General features: G+C 42.9%; 1 protein-coding gene across 1 annotated transcript in view; it reads right to left on the bottom strand.

The window, feature by feature from the left end:
• Positions 1-21,890, bottom strand: part of GLI3 (GLI family zinc finger 3) — a 608,365-nt gene that overhangs the window by 77,227 nt on the left and 509,248 nt on the right. Inside the window, 1 exon segment of the mRNA XM_030203853.1 lies at positions 3,557-3,697. Coding sequence (XP_030059713.1) covers positions 3,557-3,697 — 141 coding nt within the window.

Below are 21,890 nucleotides of genomic sequence, written 5' to 3'. Positions count from 1 at the left end.
AAGTACTTTGTCTTTTCAAAAAATATTGAAATCTTTCTTAAGAATTTTTCAATGGAAGGTGATTAATCCTTTTGTATTCACCGTTTATTTTTATTTTCGACTGTAATTTGTGTTATTGTAATCTATGATATTGTGTATTTTTACTTTGTCTTTTTGACAACTCTGCAAGCCACATTGAACTTCAGAGGTATATGTGGGGTATAAGTGTCAAAGAGGGGCATTTTTGAAAGAAACATGTAAATTGGGATGTCTTTGTAAAACGTCCAAATCCAGAGGTGGGGAAAAGTGTATTTTCGAAAAAAGATGGACGTCCATCTTTTGTTTCAAAAATGCCAAGGACGTCCTTAGATTTGGATGTCTTTGAGTTTCGGCGATTTTCGAAACCAAAGATGTCCAAGTCAACAACGTCCAGCATTTCTAGTGCACTGGTCCCCCTGACATGCCAGGACAGCAATTGGGCACCCTAGGGGGCACTGTAGTGGACATCATAAAATGCTCCAAGGTTGTTTGGAGGGAGTTTCAAGATGGCGGACGCAGCTTGTTAGCGTTCGCCGAGTCTCCCTGGACCTTTCCTTTTTGACTTCTGAAACAAGATTTCTTCGTTTAAAATGCCCCATACTAAAAGGAAAGGGGTGGTCAAGAGCTTACCACCCGCAGCGACGACCACCCGATCGGTCCAGTCGACCCTCGACGCTTTCGCTACAAGCACGCCACGGGCTACAGCGGTGAGGAGTTCTGCTGTGGAGGGGGTCGGAGGAGCGACGCCTTCCCTGGAACACGATGCCATCACTCTATCCTCACCGGATATTTCCCCTCCCCCGTGTCCCGCGCACTACCGAGAAGCGGTGGATTCTCCAACAACGTCCGAAGTTGACGTTGTGGACTATTCGGCGGCTGGCGCCGCTGAGGCAGTGAACGGGAGGGATCTTCAACAACAAGAGCATGCAGCTCACACGGAGGTAACCCTTGAGGCCATATGGGCAATGTTAAAAACTTTAAATCAAACAGTTCTAAAGGCAGCTGCTGATACAGCTTCTTTAGTGATTAAAGTAGACTCTTTGCAAACCTCATTTGAAAAAATCAAGCAAGATACTGCTATACAGAATGAAGTATTTCAACAAGAGATTTCTACTATAAAAAATACAACACTCTCTTTGGTAAAAGATAAAACTTTTATTCATAGCAAAATAAATCAATTGGAGAACTATAATAGGAGACTTAACCTGAGAGTTTTAAATTTCCCCAAAATGGTTGAACTGAGTGGTTTGGAACTATTCAAAAAATATCTTACTGAGGTTCTCGGTTGTTCCTCTGAGATGATTCCTCCTATAAATAAAATATATTACCTTCCAATACCAAAAAAAAAAATGGAGGAACAAGGGAGAAAATCAGAAGAACACGGAATCCAAGCTGAAGGATTACAAAACTTAACGGCTTTTCTGGAAAATTCATTACCAGCAGTTTATACTCGTTCAACTTTACTTGTTTCTTTGGTCTTCGAACAAGACCTAAATTCAATTATGAAACTGTATTTCAAAAATGCTCAAAAAACTTTTTTGGGATCTCGCTTGTGGATTTACCCAGATGTCACTAAAATTACCCAGGAAAAAAGACGGGAGTTCCTCTTGTTGAGAGATGAAGTTAAAGCTCTGGGGGCTAGCTTTTTGCTAGCATATCCATGTAAATGTCAAATTAAATATTTGGATAATAAGTACATTTTTTTTGAACCTGAACAATTGAAAAGTTTTGTTGAAACAAAGAAGATTGTCAAGTGACCTCTTGGACTAAGGGGAATAATGAAGTATTGAGAACCCGTGGGGCGGTCTAGGTCCTATTACCTAAATAAGGGAAATAATTTGATTTTGTCTCCTCAAGTTCTTTAACTCCCCCTTATTTGTGGTCTAAGATAGGAAATATTGTTTCTAAGGATATGTGAAATATTATTGTGATTTCTTTTGAATGATTTTTCAATTCCGAGTTATCTTAAACAAGTATATCTTGTAATTATGTGAAACTTATAAATAAATAAAAAAAAAAAAAAATGCTCCAAGGTACATAGCTCCCTTACCTTGTGTGCTGAGCCCCCCAACCCCCCTCCCCAAAACCCACTACCCCCAACTGTACACTACTACCATAGCCCTTACGGGTGAAGGGGGGCACCTATATGTGAGTACAGAGGGTTTCTGGTGGGTTTTGGAGGGCTCGATGTTTCTTCCACAAATGTAACAAGTAGGGGGGGGTATGGGCCAGGGTCCGCCTGTCTGAAGTGCACTGTACCCACTAAACTGCTCCAGGGACCTGCATGCGCTGTCATGGACCTGAGTATGACTACTACTACTACTATTTAGCATTTCTATAGCGCTACAAAGCGTACGCAGCGACATCTGAGGCTGGCACGTAATATTTTTAATGATGTTTCTTGAGGGTGGGAGGTGGTTAGTGACCACTGGGGGAGTAAGGGGAGGTAATCCCTGATTTCCTCCGGTGGTCATCTGGTCATTTCTGGTACCTTTTTGTGCCTTATTTGTAATAAAAAAATGTCCAAGTTGTAGTCATGGACATCTCAGTTTTTTTCGATTATGGGTCAAAGACGTCCAAGTCTTAGGAACACCCAAGTCCCGCCTTCACCATGCCTCCGATACGCCCCCTTGAAATTTGGACGTCCTTGCGACGGACTTCGGTTAGAGACGTCCAAAATCAGGTTTCGATTATACTGATTTGGACGTCTCTGAGAAATGGACGTCCAAGTACCGATTTATGTCGGAAGATGGACGTCCATCTCTTTCGAAAATGAACCTGAAAGTAAAGTAAACATTGCCCTTATTTCTTGAAAGTGTTTTAATTTATTAATTTTCACAATCTGTATCCCTAAACAACTAATACTTCAATATGTTTAATATATGTACATGATTCAGAACCCAAATATCCAACAATGAAGATACTCAGGTTGGACAACAAACCCTTTATTATAGCTCATTATTCTTTAAGTCATTGTTTATGCCAATAAATATTCCTTTTACTTTGGCTTTTAGGTTTTGATTTCATTCAGGTGAGCATGGAAACAAAAGTTTGCTTACTGCTGGAATACTGTTTACCTAAGTTTGCACATAAAAATCACTGTAAATAGATATGGAAAAAAAAAATCAACACCCTGGAAAGGAAATAATTTTTTGTACCTTCCCATTTCTTATTTATTCTTAAAGGGGTGAGGGATTCCAAACTTGACTAAGGTTAATAATAATTCATGTTCAGCTTACTATAACTCAATAACTATCAAAGTCTCTAACTCAAAATACTGCTTGCTGGCTTACAGGATCAGAGCCATTACATTCTCTATTGAAGACTTTATTGAATTTTACACTAAGCTTTAGCTGACTGAACAGGTCAAGACATTGTGCCTCAGAGTTTTCTTTATTCTCAGAAACTCATAAAACCTTCTCTAGGCTGTAGCTGCTGCTAGCTAAGAAACTTGACTCAACACAGGGTCAGAGGAGCTGACCCCCATGAAAAAAGGTCACATAGCTTTAAAACCTGTTCCTGAATGCCATTAACTTACATGCACTAGCTGTTCCTGTGTGTCAAACTCTCGGGAGCAGCTTTCCCAATGGCAGTTTGTCTCATACACCACTTCAGTCTCTTGTTTGCTTTCATCCTTGTCCCCTTCCTCCTTGACTAGAGTCATTCCTTCCGGCTGATCCTATAAAACAGAGGTGGTGGGAAGTGATGTTAACTAGTGTAAAGGTAGAGGGCCTATAGAAAAAGGAAGACTTTACTGACTAAAGCCCAGAATGAATTATTGTTGAATGAAGAGAAAAAACAGAGTGTTCAAATAAGTTTAAATAAATAACAAAAAATAAAGATGCCATATTTCTATAGCAAACAAAAATATTTATTTCTGAGGCAATCAGCTCATTTTACCCAATTTTTTATAAATGCTTTTAACATGAGTTACCACATGCTATTTAGACAATCACTTCCACCGAAAATAATTGGCATTAGTGGCAAATAGTGCAAGTGGTAATAGAGGTGCATGTTACAGGCTTAATGAATCTGTCCCTTTGAAAACAGATTAAAGCTGAGCTCATAACTCTAGGAGCTTGTTGTTACTACAATGATGTGAAAAATATTTAGATTTCCCCTATTACTATGTTACACTGAGTAGTTTATTATATTTAAACAAAATGCAATATTAGAGAAAGGGAACCTGAATAAACACATAACACAGTTTTTAAACTGTTACTTCACTTAGCATCATTTGAGGTAGCAGATGCAAACCCTGCTGAATGTAGGAACAAATTTGATTTATTTAAGGAACAAAGAGGTCCTTTTACTAAGCTACAGTAAAAAGTGGTCTTAGCGCGCCCTTACATAGATTTATCCTGCGTGCTAAGGCCATTTTTACTGCAGTCAGAAAACGGACAATTTTCTAATTTTTATGTTAATGGCCATGAACTAATGTTGCCATTAACATGCAGCCATTAAAAAGAATCACAGCGTGAACCAGTGCTTTTTTTGTGCCGGTACGCAAAGGTACGGCGTACCGGCACCTTATTCTCCTCCTCCCCTCCCCTCCCCTCCCATTACTTCCAGCGATTCTCCGCCTCTCTCCTGCCCTCCCATCGACGTGCAGCAATTTTTCTGTCCCTCCCCTGCCCTCACCTCTCTCATATCCAGCGATTCTTCGTCCCTCAGCGTCCTCCTTCACTGCCTGCCAGCCAGTCGGACTCAGAAGCAAACGGTGCAGGCAGCGATTGGCTGGCAGCGTTGTAGCTTCCCTCTGCAAGTCCCGCCTATGCGTAAACAGGAAGTTGTAGGCGGGACATGCAGAGGGAAGCTACGATGCTGCCAGCCAATCGCTGCCTGCACCGTTCGCTTCTGAGTCCGACGCTGGCTGGCAGGCAGTGAAGGAGGACGCTGAGGGACGAAGAATCACTGGATATGGGAGAGGTGAGGGCAGGGGAGGGACGGAAAAATCGCTGCACGTCGATGGGAGGGCAGGAAAGAGGCGGAGAATCGCTGGTAGTAATGGGAGGGGAGGGCAGGGGAGATAGAATTGCTGGAAATCAATGGGATGGGAGGGAAGGGCAGGAGAGAGAGAATTGCTGGAAATCAATGGGATGGGAGGGAAGGGCAGGGGAGAGAGAATTGCTGGAAATCAATGGGATGGGAGGGAAGGGCAGGAGAGAGAGAATTGCTGGAAATCAATGGGATGGGAGGGAAGGGCAGGGGAGAGAGAATTGCTGGAAATCAATGGGATGGGAGGGAAGGGCAGGGGAGAGGGAATTGCTGGAAATCAATGGGATGGGAGGGAAGGGCAGGGGAGAGAGAATTGCTGGAAATCAATGGGATGGGAGGGAAGGGCAGGGGAGAGGGAATTGCTGGACATGGGAAGGGCAGGGGAGAGAGAATTGCTGGACATGGGAGGGAAGGGCAAGAGAGAGAGAATTGCTGGACATGGGAGGGAAGGGCAGGGGAGAGAGAATTGCTGGACATGGGATGGGAGGGAAGGGCAAGGGAGAAAGAATTGCTGGACATAGGATGGGAGGGAAGGGCAAGGGAGAGAGAATTGCTGGACATGGGATGGGAGGGAAGGGCAAGGGAGAAAGAATTGCTGGACATAGGATGGGAGGGAAGGGCAAGGGAGAGAGAATTGCTGGACATGGGATGGGAGGGAAGGGCAGGGGAGAGAGAATTGCTGGACATGGGATGGGAGGGAAGGGCAGGGGAGAGAATTGCTGGACATGGGATGGGAGGGAAGGGCAAGGGAGAAAGAATTGCTGGACATAGGATGGGAGGGAAGGGCAAGGGAGAGAGAATTGCTGGACATGGGATGGGAGGGAAGGGCAAGGGAGAAAGAATTGCTGGACATAGGATGGGAGGAAAGGGCAAGGGAGAGAGAATTGCTGGACATGGGATGGGAGGGAAGGGCAGGGGAGAGAGAATTGCTGGACATGGGATGGGAGGGAAGGGCAAGGGAGAGAGAATTGCTGGACATAGGATGGATGGGAGGGAAGGGCAAGGGAGAGAGAATTGCTGGACATGGGATGGGAGGGAAGGGCAGGGGAGAGAGAATTGCTGGACATGGGATGGGAGGGAAGGGCAGGGAGAGAATTGCTGGACATGGGATGGGAGGGAAGGGCAGGGGAGAGAGAATTGCTGGACATTGATGGGAGGGCAGGGATAAGATAATTGCTGGACATGGAGGGGAGGGCAGGGAAGATAGAATTTCTGGACATGGAGGGGAGAGAGGAGAATCGCTGGATGGGGAGGGGAGGACAGGGAAGAGAGAATTGCTGGACATGGAGGGGAGAGAGGAGAATCGCTGGACAGGGAGGGGAGGACAGGGAAGAGAGAACTGCTGGACATGGATGAGAGGGGAGAGAGGAGAAATGCTAGAAATGGATGGAGAGGAGAGCAGGAGATAGAGGAGAATTGCTGGACATGGATGGATGGAGGAGTTGGCTAGGAGAGAGGAGAAATGCTGACTTGGATGGAGGAGAGGGGAGAGAGAATTATTGCTTTATATGGATACAGAGGAGGGAAGAGAGATGAGAAATGCTGGACATGGATGGTAGGAAAGAGAGAGGAAAGTGCTGGACATGAATGGAGGGGAGGAAAGAAAAAAGAAGATGCGCATGGATGGAGATGAGGGAAAGGGAAGAGAGGAGAAAAACTGCACATGGATGGAGAAAATAGGCAAAAGCTGGATCCATGTTATACCTCCTCCAGTCAATTCCATGGAGGAGGACCCAGCTTTTACTTATGGATGCAGGGCAACAAAAGAAGAAGAAAGGAGGAAAGTAAAGAAATAAATGGAAAGGAAGCCCTGGAAACGGAGTTAAGAGAACAGATAGAGAGCAGCAGAATCAGAGACTGGGACCAATATGGATAGAAAAACAAAGTCACCAGACAACAAAGGTAGAAAAAAATCATTTTATTTTCATTTTAGTATTTGGAATTTGTCTTATTTTGCACTGGGTATACTGGAGCTGTAACAGCTTACAGATATTATTTATAATGAAAAAAAATCACATTATTTTTTCTCCTATACTAGTATAATATTTTCAATGATGTCTGTTTATATGCGCCATGGCTGGAATAAGGGGTGTGGCTAATGTGGGTGTGGCTATAATAGGGGCGGTACCATGTGTGGTGACCCCGCCCACAATGAGTACCGGCACCTTTTTTTCTACAAAAAAAGCACTGGCGTGAACACTTACCGACAACTATTTTGTAGACGGTAGGGGCTCATGTGGTAATCCTGTGTTAACCAGTTAGCACACGGTAATATAGCTCAGTAGTACAGGAATACTCACTCTCCACCCCAGACATCAGGGCTGGCACAACCAGGTAAGCTTGATAAGCACGGCAGGGGGGCACCGACTTCTGGAGGGCGCCATAAGCCATGATTACTGCAGCTAGCTGCAGCGATCAGTCCCCACCTGCCTGCCCTCAGCTCCCCGACAGTGAAAGAAGCAGGCTCGCCTTGAACCTTCCCTTCCCGCTCAGTGTCCTGCCTTCCTCTGATGTAATTTCCTGTTTCCATGACGGCGGGACACTGTGAGTGAAGGGAAGGTTCAAGGCGAACCTGCTTCTTTCACTGTTTGCCGCCGTTGCTTTGACTTTGAGATAAAATAAAACAGATTTAAATGCAGGGTGGTAGGAACAAAAAGAGGGCTGTTGGGGAGCTTTTACTTATGGATGTATGGCAAGAAATGAAGAAGAAAGGAGGAAAATAAAAAAATAAATGGAAAAGATGCACTGGAAATGGAGTTAAGAGAATAGATAGAGAGCAGCAGAATCAGAGACTGGGACCAATATGATTAGAAAAACAAAGTTACCAGACAACAAAGGTAAAAAAAAAATCATTTTATTTTCATTTTAGTGTTCAGAATATGTCCAATTTGAGAATTTACATCTGCTGTCTTATTTTGCAATGTATAGCAATGTGTTTCTTTCTGTTTTTCTGGTATTGTGCTGCAAGCAGAGTCTAGCTTCTTAGGATTTCAGGTTATTTTTTAAAGAATTTAAAGAGGGGCTATCTCTGTTCTGCATGTGTGATTGCAAGGCCAAGTGTCTGAATAGGGATCTGTTTGTTAGGTTCTGATATTTCAATAACATATTGTGTTTTCAGACTTGGCAAGACTGTTCTCCTAAATCCTCGTCTGTATGCTAATTTGGATTGTGTCATTTTGGGTATACTGAGGCTGTAACAGCTTACAGAAATTATTTATAATAAAAAAAACCCACAAATTATTTTTCTTCTCCTATACTGGTGCAATATTTTCAATGATGCCTGTTCATATGTGCCATGCCTGGTAAAAGGGGAGTGGCTACTGTAGGGGTGAAACCATAGTGATCCCTCCCCTAAGGTTACCCATAATGAGTACCAGTACCTTTTTTCCTACAAAAAAGCACTGGGGGCAAGTGTCTGGTAGTGGAGGAGTTTGTGTTGCTTTCACTGAGGGGAGGGGCGAGAGAAGGTGCTAGATGGGGAAAGGGAGGGGTTGAGAGGAGAAAGGAGAGAGAGCAGATGCTGGATGGGTAGGGGGTGCCGACTAATAGGCTTTCAGGGGGGCAACAGAAACCCTAACACTGACCCTGCCAGACATGCCCCTCCAAAAAAGTTTTAACATTATTTTTAATTGCGTGGTTAGTGCATGCTGATTTGGAAATTACCCCAGGAGGCCTGAGCATGTCCTGTAGTAAGCAGGCACTAGCACTTACTGAATCTTTGTAAAAGAGACCCAAAATTATCCATATCCACCATGAGAAAAAGTAACTGCCCCTTAAACTTAATAACTGCTTGCACCACCTTTAGCACCAATAATTGCAAGCAAATGCTTCTTATAATTCGGTAGCAGTCTTCCTCATCGCTGTTGGGGAATCTTTGCCCACTCATCTTTGCAGAACTGCTTTAATTCAGATACATTCTTTTTGTGCATGAACTGCTCATTTCAGGTCCTGCTACAGCATCTCTATTGGGTTCAAGGCAGGACTTTGACCAAGCCAATCCAAAACTTTAATTTTGTTTCTTAGCCATCCAGATGTAGATTTGCTTTTGTGTTTTCAATCACTGTCTTGCTGCATAGCACAATTACAATTCAGCTTCAGCCCATGGATGACCAGACTTTCTCCTTATAAATTTTCTGATATACTGCAGAATTCAGGGTTCCTTCAATAATGACAAAATTCTAGGTCCTGAGGCAGCAAAGCATCCCCACACTATCACACTACTAACACTGTGTTTTACTGTTGGTATGATGTTCTTACTGTGGAATGCTATATTTACTTTACACCAGACATATTGGAACCTGTGCTGTCCAAAGAGTTCTATTTCAAACTCGTAGATCCATAGAACATTAGCCCAAAAGGCTTGGGGATCATTCAGGTGTCTTTTGTGAAATTAAGATGAGCATTGATGCTACTCTTAGATAAAAGAGGTTTCTGCCATGCTATTCTCCCATGAATCCCATTTTTGTCTAGTCTCTTTCTTAGTTTGGAGTCATTAAAACTAACCTTAGCTGAGGCTAAGGTCGGTTTTAATCACTCCAGAATAAGATTGAGATGTAAGATAGCCGCCGACTAGGATAGCAGAATTGCACCGAGCTCTGAGAAACCTTGCCTGTTCCAGACCTCCTCACACAGTGTCAATGGCTGGAAATAGGACCCATGCCCGAGCAAGGAACCGAGAAGCAGTCTGGCCTAATCGTGAGGTTTCACTTAGGCAGAGACAGAAGAACTAGCAATTCCTAGCAACAGCTCACCACAAATCAACAAGCATGTCTTACCTGGAGCAAGGAAGTCCAACCCCCCGATTGACCTTTTAAAATGTGTCAAGGGGTTTCTCGAGGCCTTTTCCTCCCTAAGTCAGTATAAGTCACTAAAAGTACTTGCTTGAAGTAAAAATTTGTTTGAGGACCTAAATAACATTTTTTACCTGGAGCAAGCCCTGCATTGGGAGGAAGTCCCCCATCGAGCGCATCAGCAACCCCAAAGTCCGCACAAGAAAACCAGCCCCCTGTACTAAGAGAGATCAACTTTGAGTGCTATGGTTGGCTTCGGCAGGTCAACTACAAACCCAAACCTCATCCACATTGCAAACACCTAAGCAGAATCCCTCAGTGCAACGTGGCCCATGGCAACAGCTCAGAACTGGAGCAGCCCTTCCAACGGCCTAGTTAAAGACCTAGGCAATGATCCAGCTGCAGACTTTGGATGGCGCACCATCTGAGTTTAACAGAAAGCCAGGGATGGCTCAGAATTACTGCGAGTAAAGACACTCCTGAGTTTCGACCACAGAGAGACCTCCCAGGCTCCCTACCCCCCACCTCCCACATCCAAAGATAACAGGCCTCAAAGTGGCTCCAACATAGGGTTACCATATGGCTCCAGAAAAAGGAGGACGGATTGAGCCAGCCGGGGTTTACTTCCATTGCTTTCCATTGAAAGCAATGGAAGTAAAACCCGGCTGGCTCAATTACTTCCACTGAAAGCAATGGAAGTAAAACCCGGCTGGCTCAATCCGTCCTCCTTTTTCTGGAGCCATATGGTAACCCTATGTCCAACACCCGTGGAGTTGGATTGGAACCAGGAGGCATTTCCCGTCACAAGGAGCTTACACAGAGGCCTCCTTAGGCTCCCAGCCCCCCGCGACCAAGAGCGGCAAACCCCTGAGGTGGATCCTGCACCTGCAGACCTAAGGTAAAGCAAGGTGGCATACTCGAACCTGCATGAAGCGCCTCACACAAGCTTTGCTAGATGAAACTTAAACACTTATAAAAATCAAAGCAATGAAATGGAACAGATAAAAATAGAATAGAAAAAAAACATTTTAAGAAGAACTTTACATCTGTTGGATTAAAAATGCAAAGTAATCAAACTGGTAATAGAATATTAAGGTAACTAGAATAAAGGCTTGCTAATAACAGGGACCGTGCTTTCATTTTGAATTCCTAAAAGTTGTATACTATTTCATGTAACTGTGAAGTATTGATGGATCTACAGTCACCTTGTCTTCTATCAACAAAACTTCATCATAGTAGTAGCACTTTCTATTTTTCTAGCAAGCTATATGAAGTATGCCTTTAAAACACATCTATTTTTTTTTCTGTTTTATGCAAGTTAAAGGAAAGATGCTTACAGCCATTCCAAGCATTTGTTTCCCATTAGGATTTAATGTCATTTCCACATCAAACCTCAACCTAAGATGTAAAAGCTGATTTTCACTTTTATTTTTCTCTCACAATAATTTGATTCAGAAGACAACATGTGTAAATGGTGAGGTAAAAGAGGATATTAAAGCTTAAAAAAAAACATATTTCAAAGAATGGAAAGAGGATTCAAATGACAAAAATAAGAGCGAATAAACAATATCAAGTTAGAGGAAAAGTTCTGGGATTCATGCTGGACTCAAACTTACGCTGGAATCTCAAATAAATTATGTATATAATAAAGGTATTTTTCAAACTTTATATTTGGGCATCACTAATCATTTGAGGTCAAATCAGCAAATCCTGCAGAATGTAGCAGCAAAGTTGTTTTTTTTGTTGTCACATTGTGGCTGAGCCCTACCTAGCCGAATTAATTCCGATGAGTGCGTGGGGGGGGGGGGGGGGGGGAGGAGTCACTGCATATGGGAAGGTAGGGGGAGGGTGGATGCAATTCAAAAATAGGCTCCTCCACTCCACTCCCTTGAACTTTGGCCGTCCCTGTGGGGGAGGGGCAGTATGCAGGTCCCTAGGGGGGGGGAGGTATGTGTGTGTCAGCGGAGGCATAACGAAGGCGTGGACGTCCTTCTTTCAAACATTTTGGATGTCCTCAACTGCCTCCCCCACAGGGATGGCCAAAATTCAAGGGAGTGGAGGGGAGGAGTGGCCCAGCGGTTAGAGCACTGGTCTTGCAATCCAGAGATGGCCACTTCAAATCCCACTGCTGCTACTTGGGATCCAAAATCCAAATAAATAAAGGGGGTGTCAGAGGCATAGCAGGCATAGACATCCCTCTCACAGAAACAACCACATTTTGGACATCCTCAACTGCCGTTGCAGGGACGGAGGCATAGCAAAGGACATCCTTCACCCATACTGTAAAAAAAAAAAAAAAAAAAGAAAGACATCCCTGACGAGCACTTGGACGTTTTCACCTGGACTTGTATTTTTCTAAGGTTGTAGATGGCAATTTATTAAGCTTGTCTGCATTTATGAAGCTGTCTTTGGCATGCACACAGCAGCCACGCATAATGCTTGGCTGCTCTGCACTGGCTTCCCCTCCTTAGGAAGGAAATCGTGTGCAAATGAGCTAACAGTGAGCAGCTCATTTGCATGCGATTTCCTTCATGCATGCCCGTTCCTTTCCGAATCGCTAAGGGATCGGTAAGGGAAGAGCTTTTTCAGTTCAGTTAGTGCACCAGTTAGTCTACTGCAGTGCCCCCTAGGGTGCCCGGTTGGTGTCCTGGCATGTCAGGGGGACCAGTGCACTACGAATGCTGGCTCCACCCACAACCAAATGAGTTGGATTTGGTCATTTCTCAGATGGGCGTCCTCGCTTTCCATTATCGCTGAAAATCAGAAACGACCAAATCCTGGGGACAACCATCTCTTCTGGGGACAACCATCTCTAAGGTCGACCTAAATTTGCTGATTTGGGCGTCCCCAACCATATTATCAAAATGAAAGATGGCCGCCCATCTTGTTTCAATAATACAGGTTTCCCCGCCCCTTAAAGCTGTCCTGCGAGGACATCCCCAGGAAAACTTGGGCGTCCCTTTCGATTATGCCCCTCTATGTCTTCATTGGATATTTGATAATGTGAGGTGGTGGTGCGAGTGCCAATGTTAGTTATACTGGTTGTCAATTTCTGCAAGAATCAAATTCTAATTTGCTTGTATTATCTGCAAATTGCTGGAGGACCCTGCTCCAGAATGTTTAATTCACTTGTTTTTCTTTTAATCTAGCCCTAGAATGTTGCATTCAAACATTGCCCAATCCTACTTTTAACTTCTGTGAAAAAAATGCATTTAAAAAATTGCTTGAAGGCTTTATTAGCTTTCAGGCAGTGGCGATTTGGAACACTTTACCTAAGGGTCCTTTTACCAAACAGCGATAAAAAAAAGGCCCTGTGGTGGTGATGGCACGCAGGTTTGCCATGCGCCAAGGCCCCTTTTACTGCCGCTGGTAAAAGGCATTTTATTTCCCAAAAGGAAATGGCCATATGCTAAGCCAAGGCATTGCTCTCTTGATAAATACAGACAGTTGTACCCTGAAGTAGGCAACGAAACGTTGGCCACCGTAGGTCACAGTCCCTCAGTTTTGAGTCACGGAAGACCGGTTTTGAAGCTAAGTACTTATTTCACGTTGCTGTGGAAGTTTATTTGAAGTACTTTTTCACATTACTGTGGAGTGTTACCGATTGAAAAATACTTATACAATAGTACCCTCCTACATTATAGAGGATGTCAGGCTAAGGTTAACAGGAGGTTTTTTTTAAGCCAGTTTTTGAGCTGATGATGAAGCAGCTCAGCTCATGCTGCTTATTGCAACTTTGAGCTTCATGAGGCTTTTTCCTCCTATAGGAACAACTGGTTTAAAAATCAGACCCTAAGAGAACTCTCTATAATCTTTTTTATATATATTGTTTGTACTTGCTGAGGGTTCTACCCTATTTTTTGGTTTAGTTTAGATCCTATATTAAAAAGGATTAGGAAAACCATAATATGTATCCAAAGCAAAATAAAAATAAATTCAATTAGCACTTCATAAGCCACCAAATGAAGATTGTTCTTCTAAATTAATGTCAAAACACGCTTCTTGTATAGAGGTATGTAGCCTAATATATATAAAATATGTCAAATCACTAACACATATATTGTTCAATGATGAATGTATGCCTTTATATACAATTAAATGTTTTATGGGATTTATGCAGTTTATGTATTCATTTATTTATGGCATCTTATATGCACAAAACTAGTTACAAGTGACAATATAGTGAGGCTCATTTTCAAAGCACATAGGCACGCTAGCGTTTTTAGTGTGCACTAAGTTTTGGAGTGCGCTAAATGCTAGGCATCCCCATATATTCCTATGGGTGTCTAGCGTTTAGCGCGTCCTTATTTTTAGCATGCACTAAAAACACTAGCGCGCCTTTTAAAAGGACCCCATAGACTTACAAAGTTATATAGAGGCATCTTTTCAAAGCACTTAGACTTATAAAGTTCTATCATAGTAATCTAGATAGAGATGTAAGTCTAAATGCTTTGAAAATTAGCCTCGTTATATATTACTTCTCAGTTTTAATATAGTTTTCATCATTTATTTATTATAATGTATGCAATCTCTGTCATTATGTTTTTAATTATTATAGTTTTAAACCCTGATAAAAATATATTGAAACATGACCTGTTGGGTTCATGCTGAATTAGACTAATAAAATTGGTTTTGGACCTTTTGATTGGTGATGATCTGGTTTCTTCTGGGATCCTCTGGTTTACATACTGACAAACTAAAAAGTAACAAATCACCAGGAAAAGATGATTATCAGGCTTATTTTCGAAAGAGAAGGGCGCCCATCTTTCAACACAAATCAGGAGATGGGCGTTGTACTCTCAGGGTCGCCCAAATCGGCATAATCGCAAGCTGATTTTGGGCGCCCCCAACTGCTTCCCGTCGTGGGGATGACCAAAGTTCCCAGGGGCGTGTCGGAGACATAGTGAAGGCGGGACTGGGGCGTGCCTAACAGATGGGCGTCCTCGAGCGATAATGGAAAAAAGAAGGGCGTCCCTGACGAGCACTTGGCCGACTTTACTTGGTCCATTTTTTCTTACGACCAAGACTCAAAAAGGTGCCCGAACTGACCAGATGACCACGGGAGGGAATCAGGGATGACCTCCCCTGACACAGGTCCATCGCAGCAGTATGCAGGTCCCTGGGGGGGGGGGGGGTGTCAGCGGAGGCATAGCAAAGACATGGACGTCCTTCTTTCAAACATTTTGGATGTCCTGAACTGCCCCCCCCCCCCCACAGGGTTGGCCAAATTTCAAAGGAGTGGAGGAATGGAGGAGTGGCCTAGTGGTTAGAGCACTGGTCTTGCAATCCAGAGATGGCCAGTTCAAATCCCACTACTGCTACTTGTGATCCAAAATCCAAATATATAAAGGGGGGGGGGTATCAGATGCATAGCAAAGGCATGGACATCCTTCTCACAGAAACATCCACGTATGGACATCCTTCTCACAGAAACATCCACATTTTGGACATCCTCAACTGCCATTGCAGGGACGGAGGCATAGCGAAGGACGCCCTTCACCCATACTCTAAAAAAAAAAAAAAGACATCCCTGACGAGCACTTGGACATTTTCACCTGGACTTGTATTTTTCTAAGGTTGTAGACGGCTATTATACACGCAGCTTATCTGCATGTATGAAGCCATCTTTGGCATGTGCACAGCAGCCACGCATAATGCTTGGCTGCTCTGCACTGGCTTCCCCTCCTTAGGAAGGAAATCATGTGCAAACAGTGAGCAGCTCATTTGCATGTGATTTCCTTCATGCATGCCCGTTCCTTTCCGAATCACGAAGGGATCGGTAAGGGAAGGGCTTTTTCCGTTCAGTTAGTGCATCAGTTAGTCCACTGCAGTGCCCCCTAGGGTGCCCGGTTGGTGTCCTGGCATGTCAGGGGGACCAGTGCATTAAAAATGCTGGCTCCTCCCACAACCAAATGAGTTGGATTTGGTCGTTTTTGAGATGGGTGTCCTCGGTTTCCATTATCGCTGAAAACCGGGGACGACCATCTCTAAGGTCGACCATCTCTAAGGTTGACCTAAATGTTGAGATTTGGGCGTCCCCGACCATATTATCGAAACGAAAGATGGACGCCCATCTTGTTTCAATAATACAGGTTTCCCCGCCCCTTCGCGGGGATGTCCTGCGAGGACGCCATCAGGAAAACATGGGCGCCCCGTTCGATTATGCCCCTCCACATGACCTAGGGTTTTGAAAAAAACCCTCTCAAACATGGAATTACAGATCCATTACTAGTAATCTATAATATTTCATTAAAAGCAGCAGTTGTACCTGAGGATTGGATAGAGGCCAATGTAACTAATCTTTAAAAGAGGCTCCAAAAACTACAGACCAGTAAGCCTGTTGTCAGTGCCAGGCAAAATTAGTAGCAGCTATTCTGAAAAATAAAATTACTAGCCATATGGATTGACAGGCCTTGATGAAGCAGAGCAAACACCAATCTATTATATATTTTTGAAGGTATTAGGAAACACCAATTGATATACATCTGGGTTTTCAGAATGCATTTGACAAATTCTCTCATGGGAAATGTCTGTGGAAATTAAAAAGTCATGGGGTAAGAAACAATGCCCCACTGTGGATCTGAAACAACCCAAAATAGAAGAGAGAGTTGAATTAAAGAGTCAATTTTCTTATGGAGAAAGATAAATAGTATTACGTCTCAGGGATCCATACCTGAGATCTGTGGTTTGTAACATATTTGCATATGATCAGGAGAAAGGAGCGGAATGTGGTGATTCCATTTGCAAATTACACAATATTGTTCAAAGTTGTTAAAACACAGGCTGAGTGTGTAGTTGTAGGAGGACCTGGTGAGACTGGGGGACAGATGAAATTTAATGTGGACAAACGCAAAGTGATACATATAGGGAAAAATAAACCAAACTATAGGTACATGAAGCTGAGTTTCATATTAGGATACACTCAGTGGTGTGCTGGTAATTTTTAACAACAGGCTCTCTACCCGGTCCACCTCTGCGCCCCCTCCCCCAAATTGCAGAGCTGGCTATAGCCAGGGAGAGAGCCTGGGAGGGGGGCAATGCATTAGTCTCTCCAGGAAAAAAAATTAAATGCTCCCAGGTTCCAATCTAATTCATATTTAATGTGGGATAAAATGCCATAAATAAGTAAATAAATAGAAACTTCCATTGAGCACCTGATTCTCATAACATGATGTCTGTTTTAGAAGGCCTTTTCCAGGAGAAAAAATATCTGCACCAATATAACAGGGTTAGGGTGGCCCTATAACCAGCCCTTCCACATAACACACTGAATACGATTTATAACAAATTACTACTCTACCTATGAAAAGTTATTACCTTATTATACTTCCTCTGTGTGTATCCATATGCTGCACAAGCCGGAATGTTTGAAGATACAACTTTTTTTGTTATAGTACCCTAAATAAAGACCAATGGCATGCATATCAAATCTGCCCATCCATACCATGATTTCAATTTGTCATAAGGGTTGCTACTTAGGCATATAATAATAAATGCATAGCTGATCTTTAAAACTACATATAAGATGACTAGCAAAACTAATTTTTCACAAGCTAAAAATGTTGTGAAGACTGAGATTCTGGTGCAGGGCAAGCCGGCTGTCCTCTCCCCTCCGCCCTGCCCCGCCCCGTGCGAGCTACAGGGTCCCAGTCTCTGAGTCCAGTACATACTTGAAGAAGGCAACCAACCTGGTGGTCCAGTGGATTCTTCGGGGCAGGCAGGAAAGATCCCAGTCTTTCCTGCCCACTGCCAGCGCTGACTCTCCCATGGCGCTGCTGCATCGCTCTTCAAAATGGCCACCGAGACTTACAAGGGCGGCCTCCAAGACTTCAGCAGAAGTCTCAGCGGCCATTTTTAAAGAGCGATCCGGCAGCAGGGGAGGGTCAGCGCCGGTAGCTGGCAGGAAAGACTGGCGAACTTTCCTACCTGCCCCGAAGAATCCACTGGACAACAAGGGCGGTTGCCTTCTTCAGGTATGTACACTGGACTCAGAACCTGGGACCCTGTAGTTCGGGAGGGGGAGGGAGAGGGAGGAGAGCCGGCTTGCCCTGAGGAACAACCGGCTCGCAAGATAGTAAAAAATTTTAACAACCGGCTCTTGCGAGTCAGCTCCAGCACACCACTGGATACACTATTCAGGAAAAGATCGTGGGAGTCATTGTGGACAATATGTAGGAATCCTCAGTTCAGTGTGCAGCATTGGTTAAAAAAAGAAAAAGATGGAGAATAAAACAGAGAATATTATAATGGTGCTCTATTGATCTATGATGCAACAGTATCTTTAGCAGTGTGCTTTCCTGGTCACTCAATCTCAAAAATGACTCAGTGAAACTAGAAATGGAACATAAAGGAACAACCAAAGTGATAAAGGGGAAGGTATAGCATTTCTGAAGAAAATTTAAACAGGTTAGGGCTCTTTTGAAGGACAGACAGCTGATAAGAGCTATAAATAAAATTGTGAGTAGTAGGGTAGAACAGGCACATACACAATGATTGTTTATCCTCTCAAAAAGTACTAAGGATGAGGGGACACTCTGTAAATTAATAGGATGCACATTTAAAACAAATCATAGAAAGTGCTTTTTCACTCAATATACAATTCAGCTGTGGAATTTGTCCTTAAAGATGTGGTCAAGACACTTTAGCATAGCTGGGTTTAAAAAGGATTTAGACACCTCCTGGAGGAAACGTTCAGAAATCTTTGTTAGCCATGTAGATTTGAGAAGCCACCATTTAACTTTGGGTATGAACAATAAGGAATAGATCTACTCCTTGGGTTCTTGCCTAGTAGATTGGTCACTGGACACAGGATGGGGGACTCGATAGACTTTGGTCTGACTCAGTATGGTACATCTTATATTCTTATGCTCTATGTTTTAAATTTATACATTTCACCATCAAACAAAATGCTTGCACATCTATAGCATAAGGGGAAACATGCTTTTTAATTTACATATTAATACAAGATGCAAATAGCAAAAGGACGTGGACTTTGTGTGTTAGGGGCAAGACTAGGTTTTGGCAAGTTAATGGATGTTTACTACCCAGTTCAAAAAAGAGACTAAATGTCTATGTCCTAAGGCCTCGATGCTCAAAAGTACACGCGGACACTAGAGGCCATTAGCAATGCACTAGCACCTGCATTTATCTGTGCAGAATGTTCAGAGGGGTCTAGCGCAGGAAATGAGCACATCAGGCACTAACGCAGATAGCATACAAATGTAGTCACGTTCAAGATTATGAGGTCATTTTGTATTCCACTCCAATGCTCAGAAAAGAGCACCCGAAACAAAATTGCATCACTGCTGCAAAAAATATTGCCAGGTCGGAGCAGGCATTACGGTGTTGGAAAAGAGGATTTCCCGAGATTCTTATGCTTCTCTCATGATTCTTTCTGAAAAATCTGCCAGTATTGATTGCTTTTGGAAGCAGAAGGAAGACTGTGCAGGCCCTTAAGTGCTGGTCGTGAGAAACAGCAGGCCCATTCAAAAGCACATGTTTGCAACTGTTTCCTGTAGCTAAGCTTAAAGCATTCATGCAAAAAAAAAAAAAAAAAAAATGCCCAGTGAAAGCACACATTGGTATCTGTTTCCTGTTTCTAAATATAAGCATCCAAGCTAAAAAAAAAAAAAAAACCCTTATATTTAGGCCACAAAAAACAGACACAAATGTGTCCTTCAAGCTCGGGTTCTAGCAAGCGCATATTCACAGGAGCTGAGCTTAAGAACATAAGAATAGCCATACTGGGTCAGACCAATGGTCCATCTAGCCCAATATCTTGCTTCCAGCAGTGGCCAATCCAGGTCACAAGTACCTGGCAGAAACCCAATTAGCAACAACATTCCATGCTACCAACCCCAGAGCAAGCAGTGGCTTCACCCATGTCCATCCCAATAACAGACTATAGACTTTCCTACAGGAAGTTGTCCAAACCTTTTTTAAACCTAGATATGCTAACTGCCATTACCACATCGTCCGGCAATGAGTTCCACAGCTTTGAGCGAAAAAATATTTCCTCTTATTTGCTTTAAAACTACTACTACTTATCATTTCTAAAGCGCTACTAGACGTACACAGCGCTGTACACTTGGACATGAAGAGACAGTCCCTGCTCGACAGAGCTTACAATCTAATTAGGACAAAGAGGACAAACAAGAGATAAGGGAATATTAAAGTGAGGATGATAAAATAAGGGTTCTGAATAAGTGAATAAGGGTTAGGAGTTAAAAGCAGCATCAAAAAGGTGAGCTTTTAGCTTAGATTTGAAGACGGCCAGAGATGGAGCTTGACGTACCGGCTCAGGAAGTCTATTCCAGGCATATGGTGCAGCAAGATAAAAGGAACGGAGTCTGGAGTTAGCAGTGGAGAAGGGTGCAGATAAGAGAGATTTACCCAGTGAACAGAGTATTTCCATGTTATTTCATTGAGTGTCCTCTGGTCTCTGTAATTTTTGAATGAGTGAAAAATCAATTCACCTCCACTCGCTCCTCACCACTCTGGATTTTGCAGACCTCAATCATACACTTCCTCAGTCGTCTCTTTTCCAAGCTGAAGAGCCCTAATCTCTTTATCCTTTCCTCATGTGGGAGCAGTTCCATCCCCTCTATAATTTTGGTCGCTCTTCTTTGAACCTTTTCTAAGTATGATATATCTTTTTTGAGATACGGTGACCAGAGTTTAACACAATATCAAGGAGAGGTTACACCATGGAGCAAACAAAGGTATTATAATATTTTTGGTCTTATTTTGCATCTCTCTCCTAATAATTCCTAGCATCCTGTTTGCTTTTTGGCTGCTGCTGCACACTGGGTAGAAGATTTCAGCATATTATCTACAACGACACCTAGGTCTTTTTCTCTAATGCTGACTCCTAAAGTGGACCCTCCTAGCATCCGATAACTTTGATTCGGATTATTCATTCCAATGTGCATTACTTTGCATTTGTCTACATTAAATGTCATCTGCCATTTGGATGTCCAATATTCCAGTTTCCTATGGTCTTCCTGCAATTTTTCACAATGTACATGTGATTTGACAATTTTGAATAGTTTTATGTCATCTGCAAATTTAATCACCTCACTCATCATTCTGATCTCCATCCAGATCACTTATAAATATGTTAAATAGCATCAGTCCCATTACATAGCCCTGTGGTATTCCACTGTTCATCCTTCTCCATTGAGAAAAATGGCCATTTAACCATACCCTCTCTTTTCTGTCCAATAACCAATTCTTAATCCACAGAAGGACATTATCTCCTATCCCACAACTCCTTCATTTTCTCAGTAGTCTCATGATGTACTTTGTCAAACTTTTTCTGAAAATCTAGATAAACTACATCGACCGTCTCACCTTTATCAACACGTTTAATTATGACTTAAAAGAAATGAAGCAAATTGGTGAGGCAAGACCTCCCTTGGCTGAATCCATACTGACTCTTGTCCCATCAAACCATGTTTGTCTACTCTTTATAATGGTTTCCACTATTTTGCCAGGCACTGAAGTCAGGCTTACTGGTTTGTAATTTCCCAGATCACTCCTGGAACACTTTATAAAAGTCGGTGTCACATTGGCCACCCTTCAATCTTTAGCTACTATGGACAATTTTAACAACAGGTTACAAATCACCAACAACAGATCAGCAATTTCATGTTTGAGTTCTTTCAATACCCTGGGGTGTATACCAACCGGTCCAGGTGATTTATCACTCTTTAACTTGCCAATTTGGCTCAGTACATCTTCCAAGTTCACTGAGATTTCTTTCAGTACCTCCGCAGAATCACCCCTGAAAACCATTTCTGATATAGGCAGATCTCTTATATCTGCTTCCATAAAAACCAAAGCAAAGAATTCATTCAATCTCTCCACTATGGCCTTATCCTCCCTGGGTGCTTCTTTTGCTACATCCTGATCTAACAGTGCCACTGATTCCCTCACAGGCTTCCTGCTTCTGATATACCTGAAAAAAGTGTTACTATGAGTTTTCGTCTCCGCAGCAAGTTTTTCTTCATATTCTCATTTAGCATTCTTTATCAATGCTTTGTATCTGGCTTGGCAGTGCTTATGTTGCTTCTTATTTTCTTC

Source organism: Microcaecilia unicolor, chromosome 1, assembly GCF_901765095.1.
Source record: "Microcaecilia unicolor chromosome 1, aMicUni1.1, whole genome shotgun sequence".
Classification (NCBI taxonomy): Eukaryota; Metazoa; Chordata; class Amphibia; order Gymnophiona; family Siphonopidae; genus Microcaecilia; species Microcaecilia unicolor.
Note: the sequence above shows the minus strand (reverse complement) of the source record. Positions and strands in the feature narration are given on the sequence as shown.